Below are 14112 nucleotides of genomic sequence, written 5' to 3'. Positions count from 1 at the left end.
ATCCAGAGTCAGTCAATGAGAATGTATTTGCCATTAGATTCTTTCTTCCCTTCTTTACGTTCTGACAGGCAGAGATCACTGTGGTAACATATTCCTTATATACAGTTATCCATATGTTAAGGATGATCAGACTGAGTTAAGTTAGTAATTTTTCCAAAGTTAATCTTTCAGCAAGTGACAGAAATAAGAATGAAGTCAGGAGATTATTAGAAATAAGCTGGGGGGCACCTGGGTGGCTCAGTGGGTTAAAGCCTCTGCCTTCGGCTCGGGTCATGATCCCGGAGTGCTGGGGTGGAGCCCCGAATCGAGCTGTCTTGCTCCGCAGGGAGCCTGCTTCCTCCTCTCTCTCTCTGCCTGCCTTTCTGCCTCCTTGCGATCTCTGTCTGTCAAATAAATAGATAAAAATCTTTACTGGAAGTCCTTCCCGTATCTAGGGGTATCTGTGCATTGAAGGCGTGGTTGTTAGTGTGAGCCCTCTTCTGCTCTGTGGCTTCTGATGCAGCCTACCAGGTGACCTAGCTAGCTTTCTCAACTCGATATTGTGTGATCAGTAAAACCATGTGGGGTCGCAGTCTTGGTCTAAGCCAGGGTCAGAATGAAAAGTTACATCTTGTCACTTATATGAGGTATTAGAAATAGACACTAGAAGGATTGCTGCTAGGCATTAGGGAAGGGGGAAATAGGTATTTAATGAATATAGACTTGCAGTTTTTCCCAGATGAGAAAGTTCTGGAAGTTAGTTGTACAACAACATGAATATATTTCACACTGTTGAACTGCACACTTAAAAATGGTTAAGATGTTAAGTTTTATGTGTATTTTATCATGATTAAAGACAAAAATTATAAAAAGAAAAAAGTCTTTTTTGAAAATGTATTCTCCATGTAAAATTAATTGATGTGGCATTTGAAGAAACTGGTGCCTATTAATTATTCTTTCTTCACAGTGATCTGCAGTCCTGGGTCTTATAACCCCCGCGACGGAACCCACTGCCTTCAGTGCAACAGCAGCCTGGCGTTTGGAGCAAAAGCATGCTTATAGGTCATGAGTTTGAGATCTCTAGTAGTTTGTTAAACACAAAAGTATATTTTTGAAATATTAATACATAATAAATCACTATTATGCCAAAATTAAATATATTAGATTTTACAAAATATGGTGTCATCATTTTAATTGAAATATTGTACATTGTATGTCCAAATGCTTCACGAATGGAGCATCCACTAATCTGTATCCATTAATGCCAAAACTACATGTGATTTCAGAATATTTCTTGGATCACTGATTTTTTTTCCATTTTATTTATTTTTTCAGCGTAACAGTATTCATTGTTTTTGCACAACACCCAGTGCTCCATGCAAAACGTGCCCTCCCCATTACCCACCACCTGTTCCCCCAACCTCCCACCCCTGACCCTTCAAAACCCTCAGGTTGTTTTTCAGAGTCCATAGTCTCTTATGGTTCGCCTCCCCTTCCAAATTTTTTTTTTTAAAGATTTTATTTATTTATTTGACAGAGATCACAAGTAGGCAGAGAGACAGGCAGAGAGAGAGGAGGAAGCAGGCTCCCTGCAGAGCAGAGAGCCCCATGCGGGGCTCGATCCCAGGACCCTGAGATCATGACCTGAGCCGAAGGCAGCGGCTTAATCCACTGAGCCACCCAGGCGCCCCCCAAATTTTTTTTTTTAATAAACATATAATGTATTTTTATCCCCAGGGGTACAGGTCTGTGAATCGCCAGGTTTACACACTTCACAGCACTCACAATAGCACATACCCTCCCCAATGTCCATAGCCCCCCCCCCTCCCAATCCCACCTCCCCCCAGCAACCCCCAGTTTGTTTTGTGAGATTAAGAGTCATTTATGGTTTGTCTCCCTCCCAATCCCATCTTGTTTCATTTATTCTTCTCCTATCCCCCTACCCCCCCATGTTGCTTCTCCATGTCCTCATATCAGGGAGATCATATGATAGTTGTCTTTCTCCGATTGACTTATTTCACTAAGCATGATACGCTCTAGTTCCATCCACGTCGTCGCAAATGGCAAGATTTCATTTCTTTTGATGGCTGCATAGTATTCCATTGTGTATATATACCACATCATCTCTATCCATTCATCTGTTGATGGACATCTAGGTTCTTTCCATAGTTTGGCTATTGTAGACATTGCTGCTATAAACATTCGGGTACACGTGCCCCTTCGGATCACTATGTTTGTATCTTTAGGGTAAATACCCAGTAGTGCAATTGCTGGGTCATAGGGTAGTTCTATTTTCAACATTTTGAGGAACCTCCATGCTGTTTTCCAGAGTGGTTGCACCAGCTTGCATTCCCACCAACAGTGGAGGAGGGTTCCCCTTTCTCCGCATCCTCGCCAGCATCTGTCATTTCCTGACTTGTTAATTTTAGCTATTCTGACCGGTGTGAGGTGATATCTCATTGTGGTTTTGATTTGTATTTCCCTGATGCCGAGTGACGTGGAGCACTTTTTCATGTGTCTGTTGGCCATCTGGATGTCTTCTTTGCAGAAATGTCTGTTCATGTCCTCTGCCCATTTCTTGATTGGATTGTTTGTTCTTTGGGTGTTGAGTTTGCTAAGTTCCTTATAGATTTTGGATACTAGCCCTTTATCTGATATGTCGTTTGCAAATATCTTCTCCCATTCTGTCAGTTGTCTTTTGGTTTTGTGAACTGTTTCCTTTGCTGTGCAAAAGTTTTTGATCTTGATGAAATACCAATAGTTCATTTTTGCTCTTGCTTCCCTTGCCTTTGCCGTTGTTCCTAGGAAGATGTTGCTACGGCTGAGGTCGAAGAGGTTGCTGCCTGCATTCTCCTCAAGGATTTTGATGGATTCCTTTCTCACATTGAGGTCCTTCATCCATTTTGAGTCTATTTTCGTGTGAGGTGTAAGGAAGTGGTCCAATTTCATTTTTCTGCATGTGGCTGTCCAATGTTCCCAGCACCAATTATTGAAGAGGCTGTCTTTTTTCCATTGGACATTCTTTCCTGCTTCGTCGAAGATTAGTTGACCATAGAGTTGAGGGTCTATTTCTGGAGTCTCTATTCTGTTCCATTGATCTATGTGTCTGTTTTTGTGCCAGTACCATGCTGTCTTGATGATGACAGCTTTGTAATAGAGCTTGAAGTCCGGAATTGTGATGCCACCAACTTTGGCTTTCTTTTTCAATATTCCTTTGGCTATTCGAGGTCTTTTCTGGTTCCATATAAATTTTAGGATTATTTGTTCCATTTCTTTGAAAAAAATGGATGGTATTTTGATAGGGATTGCATTAAATGTGTAGATTGCTTTAGGTAGCATAGACATTTTCACAATATTTATTCTTCCAATCCAGGAGCATGGAACATTTTTCCATTTTCTTTGTGTCTTTCTCAATTTCTTTCATGAGTACTTTATAATTTTCTGTGTATAAATTCTTAATCTCTTTGGTTAGGTTTATTCCTAGGTATCTTATAGTTTTGGGTACAATTGTAAATGGGATTGACTCCTTAATTTCTCTTTCTTCAGTCTTGTTGTTGGTGTACAGAAATGCAACTGATTTCTGTGCATTGATTTTATATCCTGACACTTTGCTGAATTCCTGTACAAGTTCTAGCAGTTTTGGAGTGGAGTCTTTTGGGTTTTCCACATATAGAATCATATCATCTGCGAAGAGTGATAGTTTGACTTCTTCTTTACCAATTTGGATGCCTTTAATTTCTTTTTGTTGTCTGATTGCTGAGGCTAGGACTTCTAGTACTATGTTGAATAGCAGTGGTGATAATGGACATCCCTGCCGTGTTCCTGACCTTAACGGAAAAGCTTTCAGTTTTTCTCCATTGAGAATGATATTTGTGGTGGGTTTTTCATAGATGGCTTTGATAATATTGAGGTATGTGCCCTCTATCCCCACACTTTGAAGAGTTTTGATCAGGAAGGATGCTGTACTTTGTCAAATGCTTTTTCAGCATCTATTGAGAGTATCATATGGTTCTTGTTCTTTCTTTTATTAATGTGTTCTATCACATTGATTGATTTGCGGATGTTGAACCAACCCTGCAGCCCTGGAATAAATCCCACTTGATCGTGGTGAATAATCCTTTTAATGTACTGTTGAATCCTATTGGCTAGCATTTTGGCGGGAATTTTTGCATCTGTGTTCATCAAGGATATTGGTCTGTAGTTCTCTTTTTTGGTGGGATCCTTGTCTGGTTTTGGGATCAAGGTGATGCTGGCCTCATAAAATGAGTTTGGACGTTTTCCTTCCATTTCTATTTTTTGGAACAGTTTCAGGAGAATAGGAATGAGTTCTTCTTTAAATGTTTGGTAGAATTCCCCTGGGAAGCCGTCTGGCCCTGGGCTTTTGTTTGTTTGGAGATTTTTGATGACTGTTTCAATCTCCTTACTGGTTATGGGCCTGTTCAGGTTTTCTATTTCTTCCTGGTTCAGTTGTGGTAGTTTATATGTCTCTAGGAATGCATCCATTTCTTCCAGATTGTCCAATTTGTTGGCGTAGAGTTGCTCATAGTATGTTCTTATAATTGTCTGTATTTCTTTGGTGTTAGTTGTGATCTCTCCTCTTTCATTCATGATTTTATTGATTTGGGTCCTTTCTCTTTTCTTTTTGATGAGTCTGGCCAGGGGTTTATCAATCTTATTGATTCTTTCAAAGAACCAGCTCCTAGTTTCATTGATTTTTTCTATTGTTTTTTTGGTTTCTATGTCATTGATTTCTGCTCTGATCTTTATGATTTCTCTTCTCCTGCTGGGTTTAGGGTTTCTTTCTTGTTCTTTCTCCAGCTCCTTTACGTGTAGGGTTAGGTTGTGTACTTGAGACCTTTCTTGTTTCTTGAGAAAGGCTTGTACCGCTATATATTTTCCTCTCAGGACTGCCTTTGCTGTGTCCCACAGATTTTTAACTGTTGTGTTTTCATTATCATTTGTTTCCATGAATTTTTTCAATTCTTCTTTAATTTCCTGGTTAACCCATTCATTCTTTAGAAGGATGCTGTTTAGTCTCCATGTATTTGGGTTCTTTCCAGCTTTCCTCTTGTGATTGAGTTCTAGCTTCAGAGCATTGCGGTCTGAAAATATGCAGGGAATAATCCTAATCTTTTGATACCGGTTGAGACCTGATTTGTGACCCAGGATGTGATCTATTCTGGAGAAGGTTCCATGTGCACTAGAGAAGAATGTGTATTCTGTTGCTTTGGGATGAAATGTTCTGAATATATCTGTGATGTCCATCTGGTCCAGTGTGTCATTTAAGGCCTTTATTTCCTTGTTGATCTTTTGCTTGGATGATCTGTCCATTTCAGTGAGGGGAGTGTTAAAGTCCCCTACTATTATTGTATTATTATTGATGTGTTTCTTTGATTTTGTTATTAATTGGTTTATATAATTGGCTGCTCCCACGTTAGGGGCATAGATATTTAAAATTGTTAGATCTTCTTGTTGGACAGACCCTTTGAGTAGGATATAGTGTCCTTCCTCATCTCTTATTATAGTCTTTGGCTTAAAATCTAATTGATCTGATATAAGGATTGCCACCCCAGCTTTCTTCTGATGCCCATTAGCATGGTAAATTGTTTTCCACCCCCTCACTTTAAATCTGGAGGTGTCTTCGCGTCTAAAATGAGTTTCTTGTAGGCAACATATTGATGGCTTTTGTTTTTTTATCCATTCTGATACCCTGTTTCTTTTGATTGGGGCATTTAGCCCATTAACATTCAGGGTAACTATTGAGAGATATGAATTTAGTGCCATTATTAGTCTGTAAGGTGACTGTTACTGTATATTGTCTCTGTACCTTTCTGATCTACTACTTTTAGGCTCTCTCTTTGCTTAGAGGACCCCTTTCAATATTTCCTGGAGAGCTGGTTTGGTGTTTGCAAATTCTTTCAGTTTTTGTTTGTCCTGGAAGCTTTTGATCTCTCCTTCTATTTTCAATGATAGCCTAGCTGGATAGAGTATTTTTGGCTGCATGTTTTTCTCGTTTAGTGCTCTGAATATATCATGCCAGCTCTTTCTGGCCTGCCAGGTCTCTGTGGATAAGTCTTCTGCCAATCTAATATTTTTACCATTGTATGTTACAGACTTCTTTTCTCGGGCTGCTTTCAGGATTTTCTCTTTGTCACTAAGACTTGTAAATTTTACTATTAGGTGACGGGGTGTGGACCTATTCTTGTTGACTTTGAGGGGGTTTCTCTGCATCTCCTGGATTTTGATGCTTGTTCCCTTTGTCATATTAGGGAAATTCTCTCCAATGATTCTCTCCAATAGACCTTCTGCTCCCCTCTCTGTTTCTTCTTCTTCTGGAATCCCAATTATTCTAATGTTGTTTCGTCTTATGGTGTCACTTATCTCTCGAATTCTCCCCTCATGGTCCAGTAGCTGTTTGTCCCTCTTTTGCTCGGCTTCTTTATTGTCTGTCATTTGGTCTTCTATGTCACTAATTCTTTCTTCTGCCTCATTTATCCTAGCAGTGAGAGCCTCCATTTTTGATTGCACCTCATTAATAGCTTTTTTGATTTCTACTTGGTTAGATTTTAGTTCTTTAATTTCTCCAGAAAGGGCTTTAATATCTCCAGAGAGGGTTTCTCTAATATCTTCCATTCCTTTTTCGAGCCCGGCTAGAATGTTCAGAATCGTCATTCTGAACTCTTGATCTGACATATTACCAATGTCTGTGTTGATTAGGTCCCTAACCTTTGGTACTGTCTCTTGTTCTTTTGTTTGGGGTGATTTTTTCCGCCTTGTCATTTTGTCCAGATAAGAGGATATGAAGGATCAAATAAAATACTAAAAGGGTGGCAAAGACACCAGAAAAGCGTGCTGTAACCAAATCAGAAGAGACCCCTAATTGTGTGGGGGAGAAAGGGGATAAAAACAGGTTCTGAAAAAAAGAAAAAAATTTAAAAAATAAAACAAATAAAGAAAAAATATAAAAAAGAGAAAAAATATATATATATAGATAAACTAGTCAAAAAACGTTAAAAAAGAAAAGGGTAGAAGTTTTTAAAAAATTTAGCAGAAGAAGAAAAAAAAAATTGAAAAAAGATAAAAGAAAAATTGAAGTAGCCGCAAGACTAAAGAATCATGGGGAGAAAGCCATGAGTTCCGTGCTTTGCTTTCTCCTCCTCTGGAATTGCGCTGCTGTCTTATGAATTGAACCTACTTTCCTTGATAGATGAACTTCGTCCTGGCTGGATATTTTGTTGATCTTCTGGGGGAGGGGCCTGTTGTAGTGACTCTCAAGTGTCTTTGCCCGAGGCGGGATTGCACCGCCCTTACCGGTGGCCGGACTAAGTAATTGGCTTGGGTTCGCTTTTGGGAGCTTCTGTTCCCTGAACGCTTTCAATAAAGTTCCGGAGGACGGGAATGAAAATGGCGGCCTCCTAGTCTCCGGCCCGGAGGAGCGGAGAGCCTGGGGCCCCACTCCTCAGTGCGCCCCCAGAGGACTGCACCCAGTCACTTCCGTATCCCCAGCCTCTAGCCGCGCTCCGAGCTCACCCAGCCCGCGACCAGTTCAAGGTAACCCCGAGCTGAGAGTTCAGTCCTCGGCTCTGTCTCTGCAGCCGGCTTCTCTGTTCTAATACCTGTGAGCTCTGGGACACTCCGACACCCCTGATCCTTCTGTGACCCTGCGGGACCTGGGGCCACGCTGACCCCGCGTGGGCTTCACCCTGGTTTAGCCTCTGGAGCAATGTCCCTCAGTGGAACAGACTTTTAAAAGTCCTGATTTTGTGCTCCGTTCCTCCGCCGCTTGCGGGGAGCCGGCCCCTCCCACCGCGGTCTATCTTCCCGTCGTTTTAGATTCACTTCTCCGCCAGTCCTACCTTTCAGAAAGTGGTTGATTTTCTGTTTCTAGAGTTGCTATTCTTCTCTTCGATCTCCCGTTGGATTTGTAGGTGTTTGCAATGTTTAGATAAGCTATCGAGCTGATCTCCTGCTACCTGATGTAGTCTCAGCCTGCTACTTCTCCGCCATCTTGACTCCTCCTCCCTGGATCACTGATTTTTTAAAAAGGGTTTCAAATATACTCTATTGGTGTTAGCCCAAAAGACTTTTCAGGATTATTTTAAAACAGCCCATTCTCTTTATAGTGTGTTAACTAATCTCAGGTCACCATGTTCTTCTATAATCATTTTAATTTCAGCTTGCTTCTACCTTTGATTTAATTTTTTGAGATTTTATTTCTTCTAGTTTGACCTTTCATAGTTCAATTTCACGTCTTAAAAAGCTGGTGCATCTTATTATTGCAGACTTTTAGCCTCTACAGTGTAAGGCCAGGTGCCAATAACTCAGTGGGTTTTTAATGCAGTTCAATGTGACTTTCACCTTTTTGGTTTAGAGACCTTTAAATTACCTTTCTGACATTTAGAATGGAATAACCATTGTATGTGCCTAAATTAACCTTTGAACTTCAGCATTATGGAGAGAGAGAAATAGGCAATCTCTTGCCCTGAAGACACCTCTAGGGAAAAGTATCAAGCAGTCATCACATCTTTTATTGCATTTCCTTTATCATTAAAGTGTTACATCACAGATGTTTCTGCTGCCACCAGCGTACCCCCTCTCTCACACTGGGGTGCTGTATTTGAATATGAAAAATTACCCAAACTGTAAGGGTTTAAGTATCAGAAAAATACCTGAGCAACTTAGAAAATTAGTAGTTTCTCAATTTTTTGTTTCACTTGTAACACTTTCTAGTCTCTTGGACATTCCCTGTTTTTTCCCTTCATATTTCCTTTCTTAGGACATAAGCATTTGTAAATGGCAAATATATACAGGTGGGGTCTAGGCACAATTTTGCATTGACGGGAAGAATGTTTACTTATATCTAGGGTCTATTTGACTTTTTTAAATTGACCAGTAAATAAGTTAGTCTCTCGTTTGGTCATGCTGTGGACAAATATTACCCTGGAATTCTCACAAGGACAAAGGGAAGTGAAATGACATTTCTTTGTTAGCCTTGGTGATCTTTTTAAAAAATTCCTTGTAACTTTCATAATCATGACATAATTGTTTTCATAAGATTTTTAGAGGTCTTTTCTTTAAAAAGCTTTCTTTGCTCTATTAAGTCATGTATTTGCCATTACACTGTTTGGGGGCTATGGTTCTTCAGTACGTGTATTTTGTAACTAGTAAAAGGCCTCCTAAGTCCTCATCTGTAAAAGCAGTGTAGCTGCTAGAGCTCTTCAGATTTCACACTGTGTAATAAGATGAACTGAAATGTATGTTCTTTAGTATTGCCTGAGTTTGGATTAACTCTTTTCCTGGTATTTAAAAATGCTAAGGAATTTGACTTAGAAAACATTTTCCTGGGGATGAACAGTATCAGCTCAACAGCTAGTCAGCCTGGGGAAGCAAAGCAGAGTCAAAATGGTGGTGCAGGTTACTGAGATCAGAATCCAGTCGAGAAGAGAGGGTGATCTGGGATAGGAGAAAACCAACCATAGAGGAGTCATGGGAGTGAGGCATGGAAGGTCCTGTGAGTATAAATATATACTTCAGTAATGAAGATAACCACTGCATCTGCTAACATATAATGTAGACTGTTGGAAATTGTTTTAAGTGATGACAGTGTGTTGGGTAAAAATTACAGACTAATCCCTGAGAGACATTATTGTCATAAGGCAGTATCAAGTGTTTGTTGTTTTTGTTTGCATCAGAATAATATTTTAACATTTATATAATGCCTTCATTTTAACAAACCAATTTTTAACATTAAAACAATGTGATGTTTACATGAACTTGTGAAGCTAAGGCAAATATGATTACCATATTATATTTTATTAATGAGATTTTTTTTCTTATTATAAACGTGTAAATGTGTATTCATTTGGTAATATGTAAAAAGAGCCTTAACAAGGTTGATTCAGGACTGTCACTTACAGGGAAACTGTCAGAAAGTAAATCAGAAATCAGGTGTAATATTATGCCTGATGGTATTGACATCCACATTCTATATAATAATGCAAATGGAATTAACATTGATGACCTACAGGAGTGAAGTGGTTGAATAAATTGTGCTATTTCCATAGGATAGAATGTTTTGTACTATTCTTTAGAGTTTTCAGTGAACCAAAATGTTAACAACAGTTGTCTTATGTAATAGGATCATGTGGGAGGTTTTTTTGGTATCCTCTGTTTCTCAAATTTCCTACAAAGAAACTACTTTTCAAAAACTTGGAAGCAATAAACATACTTGGAAAAATTAAAATAGTAAAAATTGGCAGAAGACGTTATTGCCCACCTCTCCAGTATGAATTTGTTTCTGCCCTTCTTCCCAGCAAAGCACCAAGTTTGTTCACTGCAGAGAGAGTCCTTTCTTAACTGTCAGCCCATGGTTTCTTTCTGGCAGTGCTATGTTGAAACCACGGACCAACCTGAGGGCACGGAGTGGAGATGTCCAAAGAACCAGGGCCTTGATGATGGCGTTAAACCACTGCCCAGGTTGTGTCTGAGATGTGGCCTGCCCTGGGCTTGCCCAGTTGTGTGAGATGAGACCATGCCTTGTGCCAAAGCAAGCTAGATTTTCTGTTTAACTCGCAGGTACAGGGATCCTAACTGATAGAGTATTCACTGCAGTAGCAGGGAATGTGGCTTGTAATATCAGAACCCAGATAACAGCAATGCTAACATTTCCGGGTGGTGTGAGTGTTTTATTCATGCTATAGATACCAGTATTTTCCTTAATATTGGGTGTGTTTTCCATGCTATTTTATTCACTTCATTAATATCATTTTAATTAGTATAATATTTGGTACACTTTAGCAAAATTAATATGGCTATGTATTTCTAATTTGTGGATGTTCGTACTGCTTTACAAAGTTTCACTGTTACACATAGCACGACAGCTGACTTTTTCTTTCTTAATACTCTGGTATTTTGAAGTCTTCTCTATGCTAAGTAGCCAGAAGAATACCAGATTTGGGTACTTCTAATCATCTGGACCGTTTGCCAATCTCCTTCCTAAAAAAAGGTACCAATTTGTACTCCTACCAGTAATATATCCGAATGTACACTTTACTACACCCTTTCTGGCATCATTTTTTAAATTGTTATTTTAATATATGGAATAGTTTCCCATATTTTAATTATGTTGAGTATGGGTGAGTGCTTTCCTCGTAGAATAGTGCTGCTGCTGTTGCTGATAATTGTCATTTACCGACTCCTTACTATGTGAAAGGTTTTGTTTGAAATCCTTCGTGTGTATTTTTATATTTAATATTCTCAACTCTGTGACTTACCATTATTCTTCTTGTTTTATGTATGAGAAAATGAGTCACAGTAATTCTGTAACTTTCTCAGGTTACACAACTGGTAAGTGTGAAGATGTGTGCCAGTTTTGACTGGGTTCTGCTGCAAGTTACAGAGTCCTGATTTGGTGGTTTCTTTTCTCTCTGAAGTCCAGCAAGGTCAGCTTAGAGCTGGTGCAGTGGCAGCATGGTGCCTTCATCCCCTCATGCCACTTGTCCTTTTTTTGGTCCCCCTCCTTAGTGCAGCTTTTGTCCTCACGGTTGCTGGTGACTGTTGTGCTTCTAGGCCTTGAGTTTACCTTCCATTCAGAAGATGAAAATGAAAACCCAGTATAAGACTTCTAAATTATACTGAACGGAATCATGTCACAAGGGCCCCAGTAGTACAAAGGAGTGGAAGGCTGATAGATTCTGGTTTTGTTCTCATTTATAGAAGAAAGGAATAAAAGACATGGACTTGGGTCTTAATGGGTCAAGCAGGAGGTGAAGTAATACAGTTTAATGAAGACTATGAAGTAAGGACTGGGTGAAAGAAAACAGTGAGTTGAAGGATTTGGAGAACTGGAAATCCTCTGTGACTGTAATGAAAGTAGCTCTTTGCTCCTTTGGCCACACAGATTTCTGATAAGTTCTAATCAGATGATGGGCTGATTTACCAAGAGGCTTGAATTCACAGCCTAGTAATGTTTCTCATGCTAAAGATAAAGCAGTGATTGGGAAAGAGAGTGTAGGACCCTCAAAATTGAGATGAGGGCCTAGGGAAGATCCCAGTGATGCTGGGCATATTAAACCCAACATTGGACTGAGCTGCTTTTGCCAGTGGAAGCCGCCCTTCCACCCCTGAGGAGGTTAATCTTCCCATTGTCTGAAGAACCTATTGTCTCTCCTAAAATAGTTGTCTCGCCTCCTTCTCAAACCCATCATCACTGTTTTTCATTGCTTCTCAACCTATACTTAAACTTGAATCCTGGAAGTGCCCAGTGAGGGTCAGGCTCATCTCTCTATAAATTGGATGGACCTCCTGGCCCACTGTGAGTCCCAGAAAGTATAGTTGGAATAGCAGCTGGACCTGTTCCTCTTTTTGGTTCCATGAATTGTGCAGTTATGGTGATTATAATAAAAAAAAAAAAGGCTCAGTGAACTTCTCTAGAACTATCCTTACCTACCAAAATGATAAACCAAAGCAGTATTGCATTTCTGGAGGGCTTACAGAGACTAATGTCATTTTCAAAGGCCAGAAGGAGGAAGGGATAGTGATTCCTACTGCATCACTGAAGATCCCATCTCTTTGGCCTATACAGAAGATAGACGTGGATCTCAAAGAATGACCTTCCAACAATTGTTCAGGTGGGATTCCACTTAGAGCTCCTTTTACAGATATTGTTTATTGACTAGAATAAATTTAGTCCCCAAAGTATGGAATGCAGCTGCAGATCTGGTCAATAGCTTCTTCTCTACGCTTTAAGGTAGAGCCCACCAGGAGCAGTTTGTTTTCTGCGGGCTGGCCAGAAGCACTGTCCTGCTGCAGGGCTGTGTTGTACTGTAGCCTTTCTCATGAACTTGTCTGCTGGTACTTTCACAGTTTTGTCCATTTTGTGGTGCACCACACTGATCTACTCCAGTTAAAGGCACCCTTATGAGTGCATCTGGTACATAGGAATTATCAAGGTCTTCACACAACTTTGTGAGACATATGATGTCAGAGGGTTGGATATAAGCCCCCACAAAAATTCAGGAGCCTGCTACCATGGTAAAAATTCCAGGGGTCCTGTGATCTGCGGTATGTTGATATCATGATGGATGAAATTCTTTATTATCTGATTTCCTCCACAAAGAAGTGCATTGCCTAAGAGGGGAGTTTTCTTGGGTTTGAAGTTAGCATTTATGTCAAGTGAGTGCTGTTTCTGCTCATTTACGAAGTAACGTGAGAGGCCACCAGTACTGAATGAGGCTCAGAACAAGACCTGGCCTGGCAACCATTGTAGCCAGTGCACTAGCTGTGCCCCGTGTGGACAGTGTGATCTAGCCAGTCCAGGCACACTGGGAATGTCGCAGCAGATGAGGTTGTGTGTACAATCCTGGGCAGGTTTCTAGAGGTGTGGTGAATCACAGTGTGAAACTTTGGGTTGGGAATGAAAACCATGCTGTCCTCCCCTTTTGAGACACAGCTGGATTGGTTCTGTGTTCTAGAGTTGTTTGCCAAGCTGCTATGTGATCGGAGCTCCCGGCAAAATGTCTTGTTCATTTGTACTCCCAACATGTGGGTCTGTGAAGCTGGGCGCGCACAGGTGTAGAGGCAGTGGCTCAGACTCTCATGGTTCTGAGCCCTGCTTTCTTACTTCACCCTGCACCCATGACCTCATGTGGTATTCGCCATCACAAATTGACTGGGGGAGAAAAAGTTTTATCCTAACCTATCATGCACCAAATTTTGGCGGCATCACAAAGTGAACAGCTATAGTTACACTCACAGGGGTGATCCTGAAAGGGAGTGGTAAAGAATTCCCCTTCTCCACGGAAAGAACTTGGAGCAGTGTACCTGTATTAACACTTTGTCAGGAATGGGAGATGACTAGAAGTATAGGTCTGTGTGGATTTTTAAGCAACAGTAAGTCAGCAGTTTAGCTCACTGATCAGAGACTTGGAAGGAACAAGATTGGACATCTGGTGACAGAGTGTTAGAAAATGTGTATGATCTCTCCAAATGAGCACCAAGTGTGAAGGAATGCACAATAGAGAGAAACTCAGCAGAGAACCTTAATAATCCCGTGGGCATGATGACCCATCCATCCATGGATAATGGTCAGCTTTTCTCTTCTTGCCAGTAGGCTCATGAGCTAAGTGGTCATGG

General features: G+C 40.4%; 1 protein-coding gene across 2 annotated transcripts in view; it reads left to right on the top strand.

Moving 5' to 3' along the window:
• The window catches only part of LOC123951333 (zona pellucida binding protein), a 108347-nt gene extending 107306 nt beyond the window's left edge, over positions 1–1041 (top strand). For both annotated transcript variants that reach the window (XM_046019970.1, XM_046019971.1), the window contains one exon: positions 947–1041. In XM_046019970.1, the coding sequence (XP_045875926.1) occupies positions 947–1041 (95 nt within the window). The remainder of the gene's footprint in view (positions 1–946) is intronic.
• The last annotated feature ends 13071 nt before the right edge of the window (positions 1042–14112 follow it).

Source organism: Meles meles, chromosome 10 (assembly GCF_922984935.1).
Source record: "Meles meles chromosome 10, mMelMel3.1 paternal haplotype, whole genome shotgun sequence".
Lineage (NCBI taxonomy): Eukaryota > Metazoa > Chordata > Mammalia > Carnivora > Mustelidae > Meles > Meles meles.
Note: the sequence above shows the minus strand (reverse complement) of the source record. Positions and strands in the feature narration are given on the sequence as shown.